The 25,478-nt window shown below is 44.7% G+C and overlaps 1 protein-coding gene across 2 annotated transcripts in view; it reads left to right on the plus strand.

Annotated features, from left to right (window-relative positions):
- MGMT (O-6-methylguanine-DNA methyltransferase) overlaps positions 1 to 25,478 on the plus strand; it is a 175,161-nt gene that overhangs the window by 119,715 nt on the left and 29,968 nt on the right. For both annotated transcript variants that reach the window (XM_064145321.1, XM_064145322.1), the window contains exon 4: positions 18,116 to 18,276. In XM_064145321.1, coding sequence (XP_064001391.1) covers positions 18,116 to 18,276 — 161 coding nt within the window. The remainder of the gene's footprint in view (positions 1 to 18,115; positions 18,277 to 25,478) is intronic.

Consider the following 25,478-nt stretch of genomic DNA (forward strand, 5'->3'; position numbering starts at 1 on the left):
TGATCAGATTTGAAACTTCATACTTTCTTAATTCAATCTGTTATTGACAGTAATATATTTTAACTGGAGAATGTGTTCATTCAGTGCATATTGACTCGCCTTGTTAAAATTTCCACCAGTACATGCTAACATTGGATTTTCTGTCACAGTGACTTAAGACATGGGGACAGCAATGAATGATTCCTGCCAGTCAATGAACTTTAACTGGAACCTTACTTGAATGGTAATAATCTGCTCCTGTAATTGCTGTGGAAAAGAAAAAACCTCTGGAGGTTTTACATCTAATCATTTATTTATAAAGCCGGTGATAGCAGCTCGTGGAAGGCGCGTTGGGGGTCAGCTTTGTGCTCAGCCCCCCTCGCCTTGGTGTTTACATTTCACAGCGGCTTCTTCCCGGCGTTCCAGCCTCCACCATCAGTCAAGCACTTTGGTTCACTGGATAGCTGCTCTGCACATCAGCGCCTTGGCCCAACTACTTCATTACCGATGCCTCAGTAGAGGCCGTTCCCCTCTGTATTAGCTGAAATATGCATGTTTTTCCATCTCATTAATTCAGTCTACATACAATTAATTTTTGCCTATTAATAAACCCCTTGGTGTTAGTGACAGCTATCGAAACTCCAGCACCTTGCACCGAGTGAGGAGAACGTGCCTGTGATTCTCACCAGCCCTCCTCCCAGCTTGATTTCCCTCTTAGATCCTGCGGAAATGGCACGTAAACTGCTGTGGAGTTCAAGCCACACCTCTGTCTTTTGAACCTAGACCTTGATGCAGTTATCAGAACAAGTAGCTCAGTGTGTTCCAAGGAAAGTAAACATGGTTGGACTCGAGGGCTTAAAGGTCTTTTCCAACCAAAATGATTCTGTGTTTCTGTGATTCTGTAGATCTGTGCATCTATGAGTCTGTGGTTCTATGATTCCATGATTCTGTGGTTCTATGATTCTGCAGATCTGTGGTTCTATGATTCCATGATTCTGTGGTTCTGTGATTCTGTGGATCTGTGGTTCTGTGATTCCATGGATCTGTGGTTCTGTGATTCTATGGATCTGTGGTTCTATGATTCCATGGATCTGTGGTTCTGTGATTCTATGAGTCTGTGATTCTATGATTCCATAATTCTGCAGTTCTATGATTCTATGGATCTGTGGTTCTGTGATTCTATGGATCTGTGGTTCTATGATTCCATGGATCTGTGCTTCTGTGATTCTATGGATCTGTGGTTCTATGATTCCATGGATCTGTGGTTCTATGATTCCATGATTCTGCAGTTCTATGATTCTATGGATCTGTGGTTCTGTGATTCCATAGATCTGTGGTTCTATGATTCCATGATTCTGCAGTTCTATGATTCTATGGATCTGTGGTTCTGTGATTCCATGGATCTGTGCTTCTGTGATTCTATGGATCTGTGGTCCTATGATTCCATGGTTCTGTGGTTCTATGATTGTATAGATCTGTGGTTCTATGAGTCTGGGATTCTATGATTCCATGGATCTGCGGTTCCATGAGTCTGGGATTATATGATTCCATGGTTCTGTGGTTCTATGATTGTATGGATCTGTGGTTCTATGAGTCTGGGATTCTATGATTCCATGGTTCTGTGGTTCTATGATTGTATGGATCTGTGGTTCTATGAGTCTGGGATTCTATGATTCCATGGTTCTGTGGCTCTGTGATTCTGTGGTTCTGTGACTCTATGGTTCTATGGTTCTTTGGTACTATAGTCTCGTGATTATGTAATGTGTCCCTGCCCATGGCAGGGAGGTTGGAGTAGATGATCTCTGAGGTCCCTTTCAGCCTAAGCCATTCTATAGTTCCATGACTCTGTGGTTCTATGACTGTGGTTCTGTGAGCGAAACCCAGTCTTTAGGGATCACAGACTCATAGAATCATAGAATGGTCTGTGTTGGAAGTGACCTCCAAAGGTCATCTAGTCCAATACCCTCTACAGTAAGCAGGAGCATCCACCTTGAATATCGCCAGGGATGGGGCCCCAGCCACCTCCCTGGGTAACCTGTTCCCAGCCATTAGAATAGTCTTAGGGTTCTTGTAGAGATACAGTCATTGACTTGTGCTGACATAAAATAAAAATACAATATTAAAAAATAAATATTAAACTATTCAAGATAAATCCTTGATTAATGAGTGGATGGGAGACCTCTGGGCTTGGCCCAGCAGAAGCTGAATTTAATTCCATATTCCTATCAGCCATAACATGGTCAGTAGGGCTCAGGCAGGGATTGTCTCCATGTACTGGGCACTGGTGAGGCCACACCTCAAATCCTGGGTTCAGTTTTGGGCCCCTCACTCCAAGAAGGATATTGAGGGGTTGGAGAAGGGCAGCAAAGCTGGTGAAGAGTCTGAAGAACGGGTCTGGTAAGAAGCAGCTGAGGGACCTGGGGTTGTTTGCTCTGGGGAAAAGGAAGCGTTTCTCTGTCCAGTTGTCTCCAGAAGCAGGCACTGCTGTCTCCAGAAGCTCTAGAGCAGCATGGTGGGGATGCTCAGCCTAGTCCCCACAGCACTCCTGAGTCTGGGCTGAGCTCAGGGAATGGCAAGAGGCTGAGAGTGGGGAGCAAAGAGCTGAATTAGCTCATCCTGGAAATGTCAAGTTACAAATCTCAAAGCCAATGATGATCTTTCTGATTAAAACAATTAAAGTTTTGATTCCATTTGTTTATTGCACTATTAGTGATCTGCAGAAGACATTTGCAATAATGATGTACTTTTTTCTTTTCTTCTTTTTTTTTTTTTCCTACTGTTAAGGGCTTTATTATTCCTCCCTTGCCAGAAAGTACATTTTGAGAGCTTGGATTCAAAATTAAACATGACCTCAGTGTTTTAAAATACAATTACAATAACCAGCCATTTAGGAGGATTTTTTTTTCTTTTCCTTTTGACATCTGGTCAATGTGGTCAATGATGAAGAGCCTAGAGAGCAAGTGTTAGGAGGAGCAGCTAAGGAAACTGGGATTGTTCAGTCTGGAGAAGAGGAGACTGAAGGGAGACCTCATTGCTTTTCACAACTTCTGAAGGGAAGTTTGATTGAATTGGGGGTCAGTCTCTTCTCCCTAGTGTCAGGTGTTAGAACAAGAAGAAATGGCCTGAAATTGTGCCAAAGGAGGTTTAGGTTAGACTCACAGAGCTGTCAGGGCTGGAAGGGATCCCAAAGATCATCTAGTTCCAACCCCTCTCCCATGGGCAGGGTCACCTCCCACTATATCAGGTTGCTCAGAGCCTCACCCATCCTAGCCTTAAGAACTTACAGGAATGGGGCTTCTACCACCTCCCTGGGCAACCTGTTCCAGTGTCCAGGTTGGACATTAGGAAAACTTTCTTTCTTGCAAGAGTGGTCAGGCATTGCAGTAAGTTGTCCAGTGAGGTGGTGGAGTCACCATCCCTGGAAGTGTTCAAGAGATGTGTGGACATGGCACTTAGGGAAATGGTTTAATGGCCATGGTGGTGTTGGATTGATTGGTGGACTGGATGATCTTAAAGTTGATGATCTTAAGTTGATGATCTTAAGTTGTCCAGGAAGGTGGTGGAGTCACTGTCTCTGGAGGTGTTCAAGAGAAGATTGGATGAGGCACTTAGTGCCATGGTCTAGTTGATTGGATAGGGCTGGGTGCTAGGTTGGACTGGATGATCTTGGAGGTCTCTTCCAACCTGGTTGATTCTAATTCTAATTCTAGAGGACTTTTCCAACTGAAATGATTCTGCTATTCTATTAAAGACATTATTTTATGCTATGCAAAGTATTTAAGGGATTGCAGCTACCGTAGTGAAGACAGCTCCATGACAAGGGATGTTGGGGCCACCTGACATGAGCTGCTTCTTGGGTTAAATTCCTGTGGTGTCTCTACATGGTACAGGGGAAAATCTGCCATCGTTGATAAGAGAAATTTATATTATTTATATGGAACAGAACAAACCAATTTACAAGAAAGGCACTTAAGTGGGAAGCTTATTTATTAATGAGTGTAGTAGACAAGCTAATGGGGTTGTAATGCAGATGCACCTAAAGCTCAGAGGACAGCAGTCTCCAGGCACCGTTCACCACTTCAAAAGAGTGAGGGGAGAAGAATATTTCTGCTCAGTTCAAACCAGGGCTGTGTAAAGTAGTCTCATCTGCCTAGTCTGAGAAGGATGGTCTGGGAGAATCCCCATCTCTCCTGCCACAGCACATCAAGGGTGTTGCAGAGCAGGGCTGTCATCCACAGCTTCCAGCAGATCCTGCTTTGTCCTCCACAGGGATTTCGGGTGCAATTGTAAGGCATCAAGACCACATCCTGGGGAAGTAACTCTGCAGAAAGCAGTCTCAAAGCTCCTGGATCCGAGCAGCTAGGCCTTCTTGGCTCCAGGGGTGCATTGCTAGATCATGGTGAACTTGCTGTCCACCAGCACTTCCAGGTCCTTCTCCTCAGAGCTGCTTCCCAGCAGCTTACTCCTCACTGCACTGGTGCAGGGAGTTATTCCTCCCCAGGTTTACAACTCTACACTTCCCCTTGTTGAACTTCATGAGGTTGCCCTCCAGTCAACTCTCCAGCCTGTCCACGTCTCATTGGATGGCAGCACAGCCTGATGGTGTGTCAGCCACTCCTTTCAGTTTGGTATCATGCCATCTTTTCTCCTGCACAGCTGCTGAGGTCTGCAGTGCTTCAGAAGTGCTTCATTCACATGAGGGAAATATTTCCATCCTTTTTTCAAGCAGCAGATGGGCACCACATCTCTGGTGGTGGCAGGAGTGAGCGTGTCAGGTCATATGCCAACCTCTGCTTTGATGGGAGGTCCTGCAGGTCAGGTATCAGGTGAGCCTGCACTTAGTCCTAACAGGAGATGCTCAGAGGGCACAGACTGGAAAGCTGCTTGAAAAACATCCTAAGGATGTTGAATTCTTAAGAGGTTCCTGATTTATCTGCATCTTAATTCATTTTAATAGGCTGGAATATCTGCAGGTGCTGGGGGTTATAATTCTTGGTGCTCTCTTTCATCTGGAATTCATGCACTAATGCCCATCAAGGTGGACATCCAAAGTCACAGCCCAGTTCAAATAATTCAACCTTAAATTGTCCTCCTTCACTTTTCCCGTGCAGCAGTGGAGATCAGAGATGTGGGTCTTGCAGCAGAAGGGCTGTAATGTCTGTTGGAACTGGCTTAGCTTTAGGTTTTTTCCCAAATCTATACGTAATTGGGGTGATATCTATCTTAGATATGGAGAAAAAGTGGAAATTTGACTTCAGATACAAATAGCAAATGGGAAGCTCTGGAATTGTGCTTCAACACGATGGTGAACCTGATATAGAGAATGTGATGTGGTGAACACAATTAGGAAGAATGTCTTTAAAGTATGGAGGGGCTTTGGAGCAGGCTGCTCAGGGAGATGGTGGATTCACCATCCCTGGAGGTGTTCAAAAAACACAGAGGTGTGGCAGTTGGAGACATGACCTAGTGGCCATGGAGGTGTTGGATAGAAGGTTGGACTTCATGATCTTTTAGTTCATTTCTGTGATGATTCTTTGTGGTGAACGTGAGCTGGGGAACACGATGTGGGAAAGGTGGTGTGATGAAAATGATGTGAAGCTGTGGATGGATTTCTTGCTGACAGAGGACACGATTTGATAAACATGAGCAACCTGTGCTACAAAGAGTGTCCTTGAGCCTTGAGTGTCCTGGAGGCAGGAACTAAGAATCAGAATCAACCAGGTTCGAAGAGACCTCCAAGATCACCTAATCCAACCTAGCACCCAGCCCTAGCCAGTCAACTAGACCATGGCACTAAGTGCCTCAGCCAGGCTTGTCTTGAACACCTCCAGGGACAGTGACTCCACCACCACCCTGGGCAGCCCATTCCAATGCCAATCACTCTCTCTGTGAAGAACTTCCTCCCCTTCTAAAGTGTGGGGGGGCAGGGAACACCCAAACATCACAACATCCAGCCTATGCTTCCCCTGGCACAACTTGAGACTGTGTCCCCTTGTTCTATTGCTGGTTGCCTGGCAGAAGAGGCCAATCCCCACCTGGCTACAGCCTCCCTTCAGGTAGTTGTAGACAGCAATGAGGTCCCCCCTGAGCCTCCTCTTCTCCAGGCTAAACAACCCCAGCTCTCTCAGCTTCTCCTCATAAGGTTTGTGTTCCAGGCCCCTCACCAGCTTTGTCGCCCTTCTCTGGACACATTCCAGCACCTCAGCATTTCTCTTGAATTGAGGAGCCCAGAACTGGACACAGCACTCAAGGTGTGGCCTGACCAGTGCTGAGTCCAGGGGCAGAATAACCTCTCTCATCCTACTGGCAATGAAACAAACCCCCACGTCCAGCTGCAAGGGAGCAGGATCTGCTGGCCACAGGAAGCTGATCCATAAATGTTTCCATTAAGCCTCACCCTATCTGTATCTGACACACAGCCTTAGCCTCTCTGTGCCTTACCAATCTTGCAGTAAGTTAGCTGTGCATGCCTCTTCTTAGTTTGGCATAAAAGTCACTGTACCACTGCAGTAAACTGGAGCACAGCTTTTAACCACATTGGCCTTTATAGCCTGACTCTGGCCGTGATTTTCAGCAACATGAAACATGGCATTGTGGTGAACATGATGTCATGCAAATGCGGTGTGCCAAACGTGGGGTGGTGAACATGGTGTGCTGAACATGGCACGGTGAACATCCTAAACCAAACCAGGGAAGCACAGGGAGCTGGTGTGTGGTTTAAGGGTCCCTTGCAACCAGCCCTAACACAGTTAATTGCCTGCGATAAAACCGACCTCGCAGGTCTGATGGGAAAATTCTTTTATATAGGAAAAAAATAGTGTTTTGTAACAATTTCTTGTAAGTGCTAAAATTAACTGACTTTCTTTTAACCTAATTATAGATAGAACTGATGATATCCCCTATGCTGAACACTGCTGAACATCTCGGGTGAGAGCGTGCCGCCACTGCCTGAAACTCGGATGAATTTTTGCTCTAAAGCATTTTATGGCAAGCCTCTGCTTGATTCATGCTGCTTGAGGGCTTTGGGGGCTTCTGCTTGATACCCCCATTCTCCATCTAGAACAAGATGGTCCTTTCCAATAAGAAGATACTCATAAATTAGGGGTTTTTTTCTCTCTTTCACATAAATCTTATCATAGACTCATAGAATGGTTTGGGTTGGAAGGGACACTAAAGATTATCTAGTTCCAACCCCCCCCTGCCATGGGCAGGGACATCTTCCACTAGCCCAGGTTGCTCAAGGCCTCATCCAATCTGGTAGGTACTGAACATCTCCAGTGAGGGGACATCCACAGTCTCCTTGGGTAACCTGTTACAGTGTCTCACCACCCTCACTGAAAATAATTTCTTCTCAATATCCAGTCTAAATCTGCCCTCTTCAAGCTGAAATCGTTCAGCTGACAAATCCACAGATCTGAAATACTTATCAAGAGGTCATTCTGATCCTAGCAATAGAGATCATTCTGATACTGGGAATAGAGATTATTCTGATACTAGGAATATTCTGGTACTAGGAATAGAGATCATTCTGATACTAGGAATATTCTGATACTAGGAATAGAGATCATTCTGATACTAGGGATATTCTGGTACTAGGAATAGAGATCATTCTGATACTAGGGATATTCTGGTACTAGGAATAGAGATCATTCTGATACTAGGAATATTCTGGTACTAGGAATAGAGATCATTCTGATACTAGGGATATTCTGGTACTAGGAATAGAGATCATTCTGATACTAGGGATGTTCTGATACTAGGAATAGAGATCATTCTGATACTAGGAATATTCTGGTACTAGGAATAGTGATCATTCTGATACTAGGGATATTCTGGTACTAGGAATAGAGATCATTCTGATACTAGGGATGTTCTGATACTAGGAATAGAGATCATTATGATACTAGGGATGTTCTGATACTAGGAATAGAGATCATTCTGATACTAGGGATGTTCTGATACTAGGAATAGAGATCATTATGATACTAGGAATATTCTGGTACTAGGAATAGAGATCATTCTGATACTAGGGATATTCTGATACTAGGAATAGAGATCATTCTGATACTAGGAATATTCTGATACTAGGAATAGAGATCATTCTGATACTAGGGATATTCTGATACTAGGAATAGAGATCATTCTGATGCTAGGGATATTCTGATACTAGGAATATTCTGATACTAGGAATAGAGATCATTCTGATGCTAGGGATATTCTGATACTAGGAATAGAGATCATTCTGATACTAGGAATATTCTGATACTAGGAATAGAGATCATTCTGATACTAGGGATATTCTGATACTAGGAATAGAGATCATTCTGATACTAGGGATATTCTGATACTAGGAATAGAGATCATTCTGATACTAGGGATATTCTGATACTAGGAATAGAGATCATTCTGATGCTAGGGATATTCTGATACTGGGAATAGAGATCATTCTGATACTAGGAATATTCTGGTACTAGGAAGAGAGATCATTCTGATACTAGGAATATTCTGGTACTAGGAAGAGAGATCATTCTGATACTAGGAATATTCTGATACTAGGAATAGAGATCATTCTGATGCTAGGGATATTCTGATACTAGGAATATTCTGATACTAGGAATAGAGATCATTCTGATGCTAGGGATATTCTGGTACTAGGAATAGAGATCATTCTGACGCTAGGAATATTCTGATACTAGGAATACTTCTGTTCTCTAAATGTGGCCCGGTTATAGACCTTTCAGAGGTTTCATTCATAGAGGAGGAATGGGTCTCTCTAAAGACTTTTGTCCATAATAAGATCAGATTGCCCAGGGAGATCATTCATGTCCCTTCCCTGACTGTGTTCAAGGCCAGGTTGGATAAAGCCTTGAGCAGCCTGGTCTAGTGGAAGGTGTCCTTGCCATTAGCAGGGGGATGGAACTAAATGATCTTTAAAGTCCTTTCCAACCCAAACTGTTCTATGAAGATATGAGTCTGTGAGATAAGCTTCTCTGAAAGCACAGTAAATATATTCAGGAGGAATAAATCCACACACAGTCGCATTGGTTACCGTGAACGTGTGTCTCATGTTCCTCGGAAGGTCCACCTCTTGCTGACTGCCATGTTCCCTCCATGGTCTTACAGTACTGCATCCCAGGGCAAGATCTTGTTTGAAATCTGTGTCTCTCTCTGTAGGATTCTAATCAAAACTGTAATGGTACAGGGCAGCGAGTAGCATTTAATGACCTTCAGTGCTATCACTTGAGTCTTTTGGGCATTGACATTGATTTTCCTTATCTTGGCATGTGAAGACAGGAGACTCACTCCTTTCCCTCAAGCATTTGCTGGTAACACAGAAGGAGCAGGCAATGGTTCTGCAGGCAGCAAAGATAGAATTTTGGGGTCCTGATTTCTTAGGCATCCTCCATTTGGTATATAAATTTAACATCATTAGTTGCAAGAGCAGGAAAAAAGCAGCAGGCCATTTGAACACCTGGTTATTTTACCCAAGAGATGCATCTCTTTATTTGGAATTTGTACTTCATAACCAATTTTTGGTGCAAATGTTTATTTTTTCAGAGTAAAGGAGAAGTTCCTGGTTTAATCCAGGATTTTTGAGCAGCCAGGTTCATTGGAACTTACATCCGCAACAACAAGTCTGATGGGAAAAGTAGAATTGGGTATTAAGAAGGGTGTGGTCAGACAGTAAAGGAAGATTCTCCCCCCCCACACTATCTGACCCAGTGAGGCCACATCTGGAGTCCTGAGGCCACAACTGGAGTCCTGAGTCCAGTTCTGGGCTCTCCAGTTGAAGAGAGGAAACTACTGGAAGGAGTACAGCAGAGACTGAGGGTCCTGGAGCAGAATCATAGAATCTGTCAGGGTTGGAAGAAACCACAAGGATCATCTAGTTCCAACCCCCCCTGCCATGGGCAGGAACACCCTACCCTAGATCAGGCTCAAAAGAGTCTCAGAAGAGACCTGTGGCTGTTGAGCCTGGAGAAGAGCAGCCTGAAAGGGGATCTTCTCAATGCTCAGCAAGAGCTAAAGAGTGGGGGAAAGAGGATGGAGACAGATTCACATCAGTGGTGCCTGGTGACAGGACAACAGACACAAACTGGAACCCAGGAGGTTTCACCTGACCAGGAGGAGAAACTTGTTTGGTGTGAGGGGAGCCCTGGAGCAGGCTGCCCAGAGAGGCTGTGGAGCCTCCTCCTCTGGAGAGATTCCAGACCCACTTGGCCATTGTGTTCTTTGGCAAGATGCTATGGGCACCCGTGCTTTAGCAGGGGGTTTAGACTGGATGATCTCCAAAGCTCCCTTCCAACACCCACCATGGTGGGATTCTGTAAATATGTAAAATAATGGGGTTGTTAGATCTCCAGTCTCACAGGATCCCTGACTTCAGAGAACATATTGCAAAGGTTTTGTGACAAGGAGTAAGTCTTGCTTAGATCTACTCTGTACTCGAATTGCCTTCAGGGAAGGGGCCTCAACCACATCCCTGGGCAACCCATTCCAGTATTTTCCCACTCATTGTAAATAACTTCTTCCTTATGTCCAGCCTAAAATCTGTCATGAATGCATCAATTTCTTCTTCATAGGTCTTAATAGGAACTGTGGTGGGGTCGTCCAGCATAAATTGGGGTGTTAATTCTGTTTATTGCCTCTCCCATCCTTGTTTTAATCCCTTACTCCTATCATACAGCCACTTCATTTCCAAGCAGCTAAATTAAACCCTGTAAGGATGCACTTCCCCATGAATTTTAAACCTAAAAAGCTGCTTTGTTCCTTGATTCAGTTGTTTTGGGGGGGAGGGAATAATAAGGAAAAGAAAAACAGAAGGCAGACATACGGCTATTTGAACTCTTTATTTGCCACATTTACAATATTAATAACACTCTTTCTAGAAGTTGTCACATCAAGTAAAAGATCTTCATTCCAGCCTGTCTTTTGGGGCCAAATGGAGACTGGATGCATGCATTTAATAAATTGTAGTCTCAAGTAGTCATTTTTGTAAATAATTAGCTGGGGTGAAGGAATAAGTTAGCATATTGCATGCATCTAATGTTGCAAATGTACATACAGCAAACTTTGCTATTAATCAACAGTCAAGCGCTGTAAGTTGGGGCTCATACATAATGAATTGTTCTGAAAGCCTCCTGGGTTTCATCGAGAGAAAAAGGAAGAGAAAACACAAGTGCAGCAAGCTTTGGAATAAAATTTAACGAGATTGCTCGACATCCCGTAATCGTTTTGGAATCATTAGAGACCACATCATTCATCTGCAGGTTTGGGGTGGCTTTAGCCTTCATCTATCAAAGGAAAGCTATTGAAATGACGTGATGGTTGTTGATAAAATGCAATTTTTTTTTGGGGGGGGGTGTTAATTTCACAGTGAAGGGCTTCAGGAAGGAAAATAAAAAGGAAAGGCAGCTCTCTGTTTATTGTGTCAAGACAAACACTGGGTGACTGAGGCTCCTTTTAATGTTAATTCCTGTCTCCTAATCAATGCTATCTTTTTTCCCCACTTGGGGAGTAACAGGGTAGATATTTGTCTCAAAGGAAAAGACAAACACAGTCTCTCTAGGTGCTCTGGTGAGACCCCAACCTGGAGCACTGTGCCCACTTCAGGTCCCTCCAATGCAAGATGGGATAAATCTTATGAGGAGCAACTGAAGGAGCTGGGGATAGTTTGAAAAAGAGGAGACTGAGGAGAGACCTAATTGCTGTCTACAGCTACCCGGGGAGGTGGTGGAGGCACCGTCCCTGGAGGTGTTCAAGCAAAGCCTGGCTGAGGCACTTAGTGCCATGGTCTGGTTGACTGGCTAGGGCTGGGTGCTAGGTTGGCCTGGATGATCTTGGAGGTCTCTTCCAACCTGGTTGGTTCTATGATTCTATGATTCTACCTGAAGGGACATTTTGGAGAGGCTGCTGCTGGCCTCTTCTCACAGGTAATTGGAGACAGAACAAGGGGGAATGGCCTCAAACTGAGACTGGGTAGATTTAGATTAGATATTATGATTTTTTTTCTTAATGGAGAGGTTGGTCAAGCACTGGAATCAGCTGCCCAGGGAGGTGGTTGAGTCACTGACCCTGGACATGTTTAAGGGTTATTTGGATGCAGTGCTTAGGGATATGGTTTAAGGTGAATCTTGTAGAGTAGGGTTATAGGTTGGACCTGGTGATCCTGAGAGTCTTTTCCAACCTGGATCTTTCTGTGATTCTGTGAACATGTTGGAGAGGCCATGAAGAGCACCTCTCCTGTGGGGACAGGCTGGGAGAGTTGGGGTTATTCAGCCAGGAGAAGAGAAGGCTTCAGGAAGACCTTAAAGCAGCCTTGCAGTACCTGAAGAAAGCCTGCACGAAAGCTGGAGAGGGATTTTGGGCAAGGGTTTGTAGAGACAGGGTGAAGGGCAGTGCTTTCCAGATTTAGACTGGAAATGAGGAAGAAATTATTTCCAGGGAGGGTGGTGAGACACTGAAACAAGTTGCCCAGGGAAGCTGTGGATGCCCCCTCTCCAGAAGTGTTCACAGGCAGATTGGATGAAGTCTTGAGCAATCTGATCTAGTGAAAGGTGTCCCTGCCTGTATCAGGGGAGTTGAAACTCGTTCATCTTTAAGGTCCTTTCCATCCCAAACCATTCTGTGATTTATGTATTCATGGAGTGTTTTGGATTGGAAAAGACATTTCAAGGTCATCTAGTCCAGGGTCTCACCATCCTCAGTTTAAAATATTTCTTCATGTGTCCAGTCCAAATCTCCCTCTTGTAGTTTAAAATAATCATCCTTTGTCCTCTCACAGTTAGCCTCAGCTAACCTCACCGTCCCTGGAGGTGTTCAAGCAAAGCCTGGCTGAGGCACTTAGTGCCATGGTCTGGTTGATTGGCTAGGGCTGGGTGCTAGGTTGGACTGGATGATCTTGGAGGTCTCTTCCTACCTGGTTGATTCTATGATTCTATGATTCTATGACTCATTCCAGTAGTTCCTTGCCTCTCTTGAACTCAAGGTCCATCCTAAAGTGTTTCTGTTAAGGTTTTTTAAGGACTGTCTGAGACAAGAAATAGCTCAGAAAGAAAATAAGTAATAAAAGTCATACCCATTTTGGACATGGCTTTGAACATGGCTACCTGCTGAGGCTCCTCACAGCAATTCTCTGGTTTTCATCATAGTTAAGCTATTCAGGAGGACACCGAAGCCAATCTGCTGCCTACATGTTTGTGTTGGAAGCACCTCAGAAACTTGCAGTCCTTGGCAAGTGGTTTGGAAGGAGCCTGTTAAATTGGAGCAGGTGGTGTTTCTGCTTCACTCCCCTCTGCTAAAACCAGCTCTTCCTTCATTTCATTCCTTACAAACATGAGAAGTCATAGAAGTGGCACAGCTGGGGTGGATCTCAGGAAGACACCTCTCAGATGCATGGATGCCAGGCTCCACTGGCTTCTTGATCTTGTTTGGTCCTAAAAATGGAGCTGGAATAGAAATAAATACGTAGGGTTGCAGTAAGAATGGTAGGAAATACCTGCCTCGTGTGTGAGCTGGAGCAGCAGGTCTGCACCTGGGCTCTGGTGGGACTGGTCTTACGTCTCTTTTGGACTTCACTACTGCCAAGAGCTGAAGGTGCAGGCTGGGGGTCAGCAGCAGCGGGCATTCCTTAGCCTGAAAAGAGGCTTTTCTCAAGAGACATCCAACTTTAAATATGTGTATTTAGATGCTGAGAGGAACAGGAACTCATGCCTGATTAACAAGTGGCTCAGAGGCTGGAGCCACCAACAAAACTTTGGGCTCTTTGATCTTGAGGAACTTTATATGGCCCTGGATCTGCTAGCGACAGATGGGGTACAACTGTCTCAGAGCAGGAGGAGGATCCTGGCACATGAGCTGCCTGGGCTTGTTGAAAGGGCTTTGAAATAAGCTGTAAGGGGGTTAAACACAACTGTACCAGAGACAAACTGAAGGAGGCTGAGGGTGCTAGGCCAGAGATAGGGGTAAAACCAGCAGCCCAGCTGAAGGGTATGTGCACTAATGCACACAGTATGGGTAACAAACAGGAGGAGCTGGAAGCCTTGGTACAAGAGGAAAGCTATGATGTTGTTGCCATCACAGAAACATGGTGGGGTGACTCACACAATTGGAGTGCTGTAATCAGTCTTTGCCTCAGTCTTCAATAGTGAGATGGGTTGTCTCCAGGACAACTGGCCTCCTGAGCTGGCAGATGAGAGAGCCAATGGCATCCTGGCCTGCATCAGGAACAGTGTGGCCAGTAGGGCAAGGGAGGTTATTCTGCCCCTGGACTCAGCTCTGGTCAGGCCACACCTTGATTATTGTGTCCAGTTCTGGGCTTCCTGGGTTGAGGGAAGTCTAGGCTGGATGTTAGGAGGAAGTTGTTGGCAGAGAGAGTGATTGGCATTGGAATGGGCTGCCCAGGGAGGTGGTGGAGTCACCATGCCTGAAGGTGTTGAAGCAAAGCCTGGCTGAGGCACTTAGTGCCATGGTCTAGTTGATTGGATAGGGCTGGGTGCTAGGTTGGCCTGAATGACCTTGGAGGTCTCTTCCAACCTGGTTGATTCTATGATCCTATGATTCCTGGGGACTCAGGTTTCTGGGAGGGCTGTTGTGTTTCTCTATTACCTTTCACCTTGTCTATTTCTGTCTATAACTGTATAGACTGTAAATATCTGCTTGGATATTGAGCTCAGCTGTAAATATAAGCTGCATTCAAATTTCCAGAGCTGGCTGAGTCTAGTCTGGCTGATTTCCAAAGTGTGGGGGGGTGGGGAACACCCAAACCATCACACTACCCAAAACATTCCATGCTTCTCTGACTTTTATTCCATATATTGGATACAGAGCTGATGACCAGACAGTAACCATGAGGGTTTGGGCAAATAATGCTGTTGTGCTGCTTCCCATCCAGTTTGGGGAAAAACTGGGGTGGTTTGGTGTCTTTGTGGAGGAGGGAGAGCTGATGGTGCATGTGTAGTAGCATGGGAAGCCCAGCTGCTGGGGGCTGCTCACTGTGGAGCAGCAAGGAGATGAAGTCTTTTGCTTTTATGATGATATTACAGCCCAAATCATTTTCAGACTCCGGAGAATGTGAAACAAGATGATGTGAAAAACATAAGGTGACTGGAGTTTTGAGTGCTTCCTATGCTCTTCTGGATAAATGGAGCAGAAAAGTCTACCAACTTCTCTTTGAGATTTCCGAGGCATTATTGTCTTCTGTGGTTATTATATTGTCATAGCTCCAACAATCCACTGTGAAACTGAGCCATATTCTGCTGAGGGTTGTACATGCGTGGAATAACAGAGCATCCATGGTGACAACAGCTTGGTTTGAGGTCCATGTTAGAGATGTCTGTGCAAAAAGTTTATGCACAGATACTCAGACCTGTTTGGTTGGGGTTTGTCTTTTTGTTGTTGTTTTCTTTCCCTTTTTTTTAGTTGTTTTCTTTTTTCTTGGTAGCAAAGAGATTATTAAATAGCAAAATCATGTATATGTTGGGTTGAGAAAGCAAATTGTAACAACTTCATCCACACAAAATAATAAACATGAATGCAGAAGCATTCATTTGGTGAATTAATGAAAGGAAAGGAATAAACTGGTGTAGTTTAGACTGGAGAATAGGAGGCTGAGGGGAGACCTCATTGCTTCCTACAACTCTCTGAAAGGAGATTGGGAGCCAGGTGGTGCTTGCTCTCCTTTCCCTAATGTCAAGTGACAGAACAAGAGGGAATGGCCTCAAGTTGCACCTGGGAAGGTTTAGGAAATTGGGAATATTAGGAAAACTTTCTTGACTGCAAGAGTGGTCAGGGATTGGAACAGGCTGCTCACGGAGGTGTTAGAGTCACCATCTCTGGAGGTGTTGAAGAAATGTGGCCAGTAGGATGAGGGAGGTTATTCTGCCCCTGGACTCAGCACTGCTCAGGCCACACCTTGGGTGCTGTGTCCAGTTCTGGGCTCCTCAATTCAAGAGAGATGTTGAGGTGCTGGAAGGTGTCCAGAGAAGGGTGACAAAGCTGATGAGGGGCCTGGAACACAAACCCTATGAGGAGAGGTTGAGGGAGCTGGGGGTGTTTAGCCTGGAGAAGAGGAGGGTCAGGGGGGACCTCATTGCTGTCTACAACTACCTGAAGGGAAGTTGTAGCCAGGTGGGGGTTGGCCTCTTCTGCCAGGCATCCAGGAATAGAAGAAGAGGACACAGTCTCAAGTTGTGCCAGGGGAAGTCTATGCTGGATGTTAGGAGGAAGTTGTTGGCAGAGAGAGTGATTGGCATTGGAATGGGCTGCCCAGGGAGGTGGTGGAGTCACCATCCCTGGAGGTGTTGAAGCAAAGCCTGGCTGAGGCACTTAGTGCCATGGTCTGGTTGAGTGGCTAGGGCTGGGTGCTAGGTTGGACTGGATGATCTTGGAGGTCTCTTCCAACCTGGTTGATTCTGTGATTCTGTGATTCTATGAAATGTGTGGACATGGCACTTTGGACCATGGTTCAGTGGCTGTGCTGGTGTTAGGCTGATGTTTGGACTTGATGGTCTTAGAGGGCTTTTCCAAGTGAAGCAGTTCTGCGAGAAGGGCAGCAAGGGAGGAAGTACATTTTTGTTTGCAGGTGCTTTCTGTTTGCTCTTCAGTGTCCTGCAAGCAGGAGCTGCCATTGAAAATCAAATGAATTCTCAATTGCTTCCTTCCAATTCAATCAGAGGAGGAAAGCAGAAACCTGCCACCGTCACTGGAAGGAAACGGGGCAGAGGAATGCATGGGTTCAGCAGAAAGCTGTTTCCTCCCTTCCCCAGGGATGGTCCCTGGGGAGACAGGACTGTGGCCCCTGGGGGGACACAGGGGAGGAGCCTCAGCTTCACCTCCCCAAGAAACATGAGAATGCATCGTCTGCTGTGAATCTGGGTGGGGTTTGTGCTTCCTGATACTCCCAGGGTATCTTGCACAGCATCACTTTCTTCTGACCAATTTCTTCTGATTTTTTTTCCAGACACAAGCAGCCTTGTGTCATCACTGCCTTTCTGGAGGTGCAAAGGATTGATTTTGTTAGTGCTTTACAAACATTTCCCCCTTTATCAGAACAGAAGATAGGTGACCTCTGACCCTAGATTGAATGTGCTGACACATTTTATTGCTTTTTTTTGCTAATTTAGAGAGAAGGAATATTCATTTTTATCATTTTAACCATTATAGAATCATAGAATCATAAAATGGCTTGAGTTGGAAAGGAACTTAAACATCATTAAGTTCCAATTGCCCTGTTATGGGCAGAGACATGCCTGGTCTTAAATTACTGTATCCAGTTCAAGCAAGACAGGGATCTACTGCAGAGGGAGTTGAGGATGCTCTGAGGTGACCTTATTGTGGCTTTCCAGTATCTGAAGGGGGCCTACAGAGAAGCTTGTGAGGGACATTTTAGGCTATCAGGTAATGAGAGGACTAAGGGGAATGGAGCAAAGCTGGAAATGGGGAGATTCGGACTGGATGTGAGGAGAAAGTTTTTCACCATGAGAGTGGTGAGAGCCTGGAATGGGTTGCCCAGGAAGGCAGTTGAGGCTTCATGGCTGGAGGTGTTTAAGGCCAGGCTGGCTGAGGCTGTGGGCAGCCTGCTCTAGGGTAGAGTGTCCCTGCCCATGGCACGGGGTTTGGAACTGGCTGATCCTTGTGGTCCCTTCCAACCCTGACTGATTCTATGATTCTGTGATGCTACTGCAGGAGAGCACATCTCTCCTATGAAGAAAGACTGAGAGACCTGGAGCTGCTTAGTCTGGAGAAGAGCAGCTTGAGAAGGGATCTCATTAATGTCTGTAAATATCTGAGGGGTGAGTGTCAGGATGAAGGTGCCAGTCTGGTTTTGGTGGTGCCCAGTAGTAGGACAAGGAACAGTGGGTCTAAGATGGAATACAGGAAGTCCCACCTCAGCAGGAGGAGAAATTTCTTCAATGAGAGGGTGCTGGAGCCCTCAAGCAGGCTGTCCAGAGAGGTTGTGGAGTCTCCTTCTCTGGAAGGATTCCAAACCCACCTGGGTGTGCTCCTGTGTGACATGCCCTAGGTACTCTTGCTTTGTCAGGGGCACTGGACTTGGTAATCTCTGGAGTTCGCTTCCAATCCCTACCATTGGTTCTATAATTCTGTAATCAGAATTTTCCTGTTCTCTCTCTGGCAGCAGGGCAGAGTCCTCAGCTGTTTGCGAGGTGTGTGAGGGCGCAGAGGAGATGACAGAGCCGCTGAAGCAGTGCACGGACTGGCTGCGCGCCTACTTCTGCGAGCCAGTGCGGACAGCCAGCCTTCCTGTGCCAGCCTTCCACCACCCGCTGCTCCAGAGAGGTTGGTACTGTGCCCCCCAGCCCCATCCTGTTCCCAGCAGCCAGAGCGCTGCTGGCACCTGCCTCCCAATAAGAAGGCTGTGGTTCAGCTCCTAATAGTTGATGGCTGAAAGGTTTGAGGGTGAACACATCTGCAGGGCTTCTCAGCAGGGTGGTTGTTCACTTCAACTAGCTTTTTGCTAGGAATGTACCCATACCCTTGTGACCCACTCAAAATTGTCTCCTGCAGTGTGTTAAACACTTGGCCAGCAGGTTGAGGGAGATTCTCTTTCCCCTCTACTCTGCCCTACTGAGACCACATCTGGAGTATTGTGCACAGTTCTGGGCTCCCCAGTTCAAGAGAGACAGGGAGCTATTAGAGAGACTCCAGCAGAGGCTCCAAAGATGATGAGGGGCCTGGAGCATCTCTGTGAGGAGGAAAGGCTGAAAGATCTGGGGCTGTTGAGCCTAGAGAAGAGCAGCCTGAGAGGGGGTTTGATCGATACTCAGCAAGAGCTAACAGGTGGGTAGCAAGAGGATGGGGACAAACTCTTGCCAGTGCTGCTCAGTAACAGAAAAAGGATCAGCAGGCACAAACTGGAACCCAAAAGGTTCCACCTGACCAGAAGAACATTCCTTGGTGTGAGGGTGCCCTGGAGCAGTCTGCCTAGAGGGTGTGGATTTTCCTTCTCTGGAGAGATACCAAACCCTTCTGTATATTGTGATCCTTAGCAAGCAGCTTTGGGTACCCCTGCTTTATCAGAGGGCTTGGACTGCATGATGTTGAAGGAAAGATTTCCTGAGGGAAATCAGTCTTCATCATATTTTTTAGGAGGCGAAAGGAAAGCTTTTCAGCTGTAATGTAAGAGCCATCTGGGAGGTGCTTTTTAGTTGGGATTGGCCATGGCTGATGACCCATCAATGCTGGCTTTCTTTGCAGCACTTGTGGCTTTATGAAGGATGTGGCTGGTGATCCCTCTCTCAGCTGGGGTTTGACCTTCTGTGTGGGAGGTTCAGTGGTGGGGAGAGCTGGAGTTTGGTTTTCTCATCTTAAGATGCACAGGTTCAGATTTCTTTAATGTGATTTCTCCTTGGAGTGAGACCCAGTGAGCATGTTTTGTGGGGGGAGGTTCTTATGTAATGGGAACACTAATGAAGAATTAACTGGCACTTCAACATCACAGTATCACAGTATCACCAAGGTTGGAAGAGACCTCACAGATCATCAAGTCCAACCCTTTACCACAGAGCTCAAGGCTAGACCATGGCACCAAGTGCCACGTCCAATCCTGCCTTGAACAGCTCCAGGGATGGTGACTCCACCACCTCCCTGGGCAGCCCATTCCAGTAGCCAACGTCTTGCTTGGTAATAATTTCTTAAAATAGAAAAAGAAATCTATTGGAAGGAGTGTGGGGAAAATATCCAAATTTTGAAGAAACTTATCTTTAGAAATGATTTAGTAGAAAAGTAAGATAAAACCCACATTATCCTGGATAACATCATACATTTCAGTTTGTCTGTAAGTCAAAACTACTAAATTAGGAGTTTGGTATTTATTTACTTTTCCACATTTACATTTGAAAGTGCCTACTCGTTTCTCCAGGCACTTAAAAATGCAGAATAAACATCAGTGAGAGCATGAGGATCCAAAGCTGTGAAGGCTTTTTCTCATCACACTGATCTCTCTTCAGCAGCAGCTTATCCAATGAATCATCAAAAGGGACAGTATTGGAACAGGCTGCCCAGTGGTGGAATCACCATCTCTGAAGTGCTCAAAAACATGTGGATGTGGTGCTGAGGGACATGGTTTAGTGGTAGAGTCACCACCCTGGAAGCATTTAAAAACTCTGTGGATGTGGTGCTTTGAGAGGCGGTTCAGTGGTGGACTTGACAGCATTGATGTCTTGATGATCTTGGAGCTATTTTCCAAACTTAATGATTCTATGAAACACATTAAAGAGTTTCCCCATAAAACAAACAAAAAAAGTGTGAAGTGCTTTTGGGATGAGGCACTTAGTGCCATGGTCTAGTTGATTGGTTAGGGCTGGGTGATAGGTTGGACTGGATGGTCTTGGAGGTCTCTTCCAACCTGGTTGATTCTATGATTCTATGAAGCACTTCTCAATTCATGGTCAGTTTTCTGCAGCTACTTTTGTGCCAACTGTTAATATAGATTTCCTGATAGAAGGAAAAGTTGTGATAATCAACTTGGAGTTCCTCTCATCAAAGGTATTTCTTACTTCTCCCTATAGCATGACTTCAAGGTGTGACACCTCAGAAAAGTCAATGATTAATGGCAAGTGATTAATTGATCTTAATATTTCCTGGTCATTAACCATTTTATAGATGAAGAAGAAGGACCATGAAGATGATAAGAGGGCTGGAGCACCTCTCCTATGGGGACAGGCTGAGAAAGCTGGGGCTGTTCAGCCTGGAGAAGAGGGGTTGGAACTAGGTGAACTTCAAGATCCTTTCCCACCCGATTCTATGATAAGAAGAGTTGCCCCAGTATTATTTGGCCACCGAGACATGAGATGTTTGCTTTGTGGTCCTTTGAGATGGCAAAGACAATGTCCAATTGGCCAATCCTGAATTTCCTGAGTTTTCATCATTTGTGCTGTCTAATGGTCATGGTTGTGGCTGCAGAATTTGCTGCAGCACTGGCCACTGCAGTGAGGAGCAGTCCTGTGTTTGCAGACCAGATGGCTCATTAGAGCATCAAGAGCAGAGGAAATTGGAGACACACAAGAGTTTTCCTTTGCCCTGTGACAAGCAGCAGCCCTGGGGCTCTGCTCTTTGTGTGCTATGCCATGCCATGCCCGCCATCCCCACAGGATGAAGTCCTGCAGCATCACCAAGCCACCCTTTTATATTCTTGAGTCTGGAGTTCCTCAGGCAGGTCCCTGTAATGCAGGTACACACCTGAAGCAAAAACCTGCTTTTCAGCAGAGTCCACCTTATTTCTTCAAATTAGCTGTGAGTTACCCTGTCCATGAAAAGAAGCAGGTCTGCATGTGGTGACATATTATCTGGGTCACCTTAAAAACCAAAGGCTGAGAAAAGCTGTGAGTAAAGATCAAGTCTGGATGGAGGAGACCAGGGAATCATATGACTCTCAGTAAGTTTACAGGCAACACCAGGTTAAGTGGAAGTGCTGATCTGCCTGAAGGTAGAGAGGCTTTACAGGAGGAGCTGGACAGTCTGGATTGATGAACTGAGGCCAGTGGGATGAGGTTCAACAAGGCCAAGTTCTGGCTCCTGCACTTGCATGACAATAACCCCATGCTGGGGCTACAAAGGTGCCGAGAGGGTTGAAGCATCTCTGTGAGGAGGAGAAGCTGAGAGACCTGGGGCTGAGAGGGCATCTTCCCAACACTCAACAAGACCTAAAGCGTGGGGGCCAAGAGGATGTGTCCAGACTCTTTGTCAGTGGTGCCTTGTGACAGGACAAAGGGCAGTGGGCACAAAGGAAACCCAGGAGGTTCTACCCAAAGAGGAGGAGATACTTCTTTAGTGTGAGTGTGCTTCAACCTTCAACCCTGGAGCAGGCTGCCTGGAGACATTATGGTCTCCTCCTCTGGAGAGATTCCAAACCCCTCCTGGCCACTGTGATCCTGGGCAAGCTGCTGTGGCTGGCCCTGCTTTCACAGAGGGCTCAGAGCAGATGCTCTGCAGAGGTCACTTACAACCCCCACCATGCTGAAATTCAGGGATCCTGTGAGTCTGCGACTTATTTTTGTTGCAGTTCGTGAAAGTCTCTTAATTTTGTCATAGAGATTCTATGCACTCAAGAAAAAAGAAGTTGAGAATTTTTCCTGACTTTCCCTTTTTTTTTTTTTTCTTCCCCTTCCTGCAGCTTCATCAGGCATGCAAATACATTTCTCTTCAGGCTTTTAGAACGTGTTATTTTAAAGCAATGTGAAATAATCTGCTCGAAAGCGTTAGTACTTCACATATCTGGACATGGCAGATCCAAGTGCAAAGAGATGACAGGCTTTCATATTTCTGTCTGCCAACACAAAATTCAAATTCCAGGGACTGGCACCTTCTTTTATTACCATTTCATGTGAGAATAGTTTTGATAAGCAGAAAGTCACTTGTTTTGCTAGACATTTAATGGATTTTTGCAATCCAATACTCTCCTCCAGTTTTGCTTCAAACAGAAATCAATCCTCTCCAACCTTCAGAAATTAAAACAACAGGGCTCAAAACCAGCCCAGTTACTTTTATGTCTCAAGTTTCTTTATCCAACCCTATATTCAAATCAAAACTAAACAGAAAGAGTCAGTAAAAATGCTTGCTGGACATAGGTCTTACCCAGTTCCTCTTGAACTTGTGGTTCTCAGGCTCTCGGTGGAGCCTTGAAGAGCAACCATGGATTGAGGTGCAACTCTTGAAAAGATTTGAGCATGGGGAGAGTTATGATGCCCCCTACTATAAGAGAGACATGGAACTGCTGGAGAGGGTCCAGAGGAGGCCCCAAAGATGATAGGAGGGCTGGAACACCTCCCCTGTGGGACAGGCTGAGAGACTTGAGGCTGTTCAGCCTGGGGAAGAGAAGGCTCTGAGAAGACCTTAGAAAAACTTGCCAGTATCTGCGGGGGTGGGGGGGGGGGGTAGAGGAAAGCTGGGGAGAGTCTTTTTACAAGGGATTGTAGTGCTAGGATGAGGAGTAATAACTTTGAGCTGGAAGAGAGGAGATTTAGACTGGAGATTAGGAAGAAATTATTTCCAGTGAGGAAGTTCTTCCCAGAGAGAGTGATTGGCATTGGAATGGGCTGCTCAGGGAGGTGGTGGAGTCACCATTCCTGGAGGTGTTCAAGCAAAGCCTGGCTGAGGCACTTAGTGCCATGGTCTGGTTGACTGGCTAGGGCTGGGTGCTAGGTTGGACTGGATGAGCTTGGAGGTCTCTTCCAACCTGGTTGATTCTATGATTCTATGGTGAGACACTGGAACAGGTTGCCCAGGGAGGTTGTGGATACCATGGATACCACTTCCCTGGAAATGTTCAAAGCCAGGGTGTATGAGGCATTGAGCAATCTGGTCTAGTGGATGGTGTCTTTGTCCGTGGCAGGAGATGGGAACTAGATGATCTTTAAGGTCTCTTCCAACCCAAACCATTCTGTGACTCTATGAATAAATTAATCTGAAGGGAAGCTGTTTTCTTACAGAGCTACTTTACTGCTGCTTGTCACAAGGATGTTCCTTTTCGAACTGTTTCCAGCCCACTTTGCTGTATTTCCATTTAGAGGCTGGGGACCTGTGAGCTGACCAGTATATTCTACAAGGAACAAGGAATCACTTCACTCCAAAACCAGTTCTCACTAGAAATTTGCATCTCACATACTTTTTCTCACTAGAAATAGATATTCCATACACATTTTTACTAGTAATTTGCAGCCCCTATACCTTATTTTAACTAGAAATTTACATCCCACATCCTTTTCACTACAAATTTTGCTTTCCACTTATTTTTTTTTCACTTGAGATTTACATCCCACATCTTTAGCACTAGAAACTTGCATCTCACTTTTTTTTTTTACCAGTAATTTCCATCCCCCACACTTTTTTTTTTCATTAGGCATTTACATCCCATGCACATTTTTGCTAGTAATTTGCATCCCACATCCTTTTTTTACCTAGAAACTTGCATCCTATATGCTTTTTTAAAGCATAATTTGCATCCCACATCCTTTTTTTTTCACTAGAAAGGTACATCCCACATCCTTTTCACTAGAAATTTGCACCTTGCCTTTTTTTACCAGTAATTTGCATCCCACATACTTTTTTTTTCACTAGAAATTTGCATCCCATACACTTTTTTGCTAGTAATTTGCATTCCACATCCTTTATTTCACTAGAAACTTGCATCCTGTGTACTTCTTTAAAGCATAATTTGCATCCCACATCCTTTTTTTTACTAGAAATTTACATCCCACATCCTTTTCACTAGAAATTTTGCTTTCCACTTACTTTTTTCACTTGAAATTTACACCCCACATCCTTTTTTCACTAGAAATTTGCATCCCACATCCTTTTTTTCCCTAGAAATTTGCATCCTCTACAATTTTTTTATAGCAATTGGCATCCCACATCCTTTTCACCAGAAACTTGCATCTCACATCCTTTTTTCATTAGAAATTTGCATCCTATGCACTTTTTTCACTAGAAATTTGCAACCCTTATACTTTTTTTCACTAGAAATTTGCATCCCACATCCTTTTCACTCGAAATTTGCATCTCTTATACTTTTTTTCACTTGAAATTTGCATCCCTTATACTTTTTTTTCACTAGAGATTTGCATCCTATACACATTTTTTAAATAGGAATTTGCATTCCACACCCTCTTCACTAGAAATTTGCACCTTTTATATTATTTTTCACCAGAAATTTGCAACCCTTACACTTTTTCTCACCAGAAATTTACATCCCATACACTTTTTTTAATAGCCATTTGCATCCCACATCCTTTTCACCAGAAATTTGCATCTCACATACTTTTTTTTCCTACCAGTAATTGACATCCCTCATCCTTTTCACTAGAAATTTGCATCCCAGATTCTTTTTTCACTGGAAATTTGCATCCCAGATTTTTTTTCACTAGAAATTTGCATCCTAGATTCTTTTTTTCACTAGAAATTTGCATCCCACACTCTCCTCAGAATCAAATATGCAAGAACAACATAAATGGCAGACTTCTCTCTCTCTCTTTCCTTTCTTTCCTCCTTTCTTTCTTTCTTTTTTTCTTTCTTTCTTTTTTTCTTTCTTTCTTTCTTTCTTCCTTTCTTTCTTTCTTTCTTTCTTTCTTTCTTTCTTTCTTTCTTTCTTTCTTTCTTTCTTTCTTTCTTTCTTTCTTTCTTTCTTTCTTTCTTTCTTTCTTTCTTTCTTTCTTTCTTTCTTTCTTTCTTTTTCTTTCTTTCTTTCTCTTTCTTTCTTTCTTTCTTTCTTTCTTTCTTTCTTTCTTTCTTTCTTTCTTTCTTTCTTTCTTTCTTTCTTCCTTCCTTCCTTCCTTCCTTCCTTCCTTCCTTCCTTCCTTCCTTCCTTCCTTCCTTCCTTCCTTCCTTTCTTCCTTTCTTCCTTTCTTCCTTTCTTCCTTCCTTCCTTCCTTTCTTCCTTCCTTCCTTCCTTCCTTCCTTCCTTCCTTCCTTCCTTCCTTCCTTTCTTTCTTTCTTTCTTTCTTTCTTTCTTTCTTTCTTTCTTTCTTTCTTTCTTTCTTTCTTTC

Source organism: Pogoniulus pusillus, chromosome 6 (genome assembly GCF_015220805.1).
Source record: "Pogoniulus pusillus isolate bPogPus1 chromosome 6, bPogPus1.pri, whole genome shotgun sequence".
NCBI classification, from domain to species: domain Eukaryota; kingdom Metazoa; phylum Chordata; class Aves; order Piciformes; family Lybiidae; genus Pogoniulus; species Pogoniulus pusillus.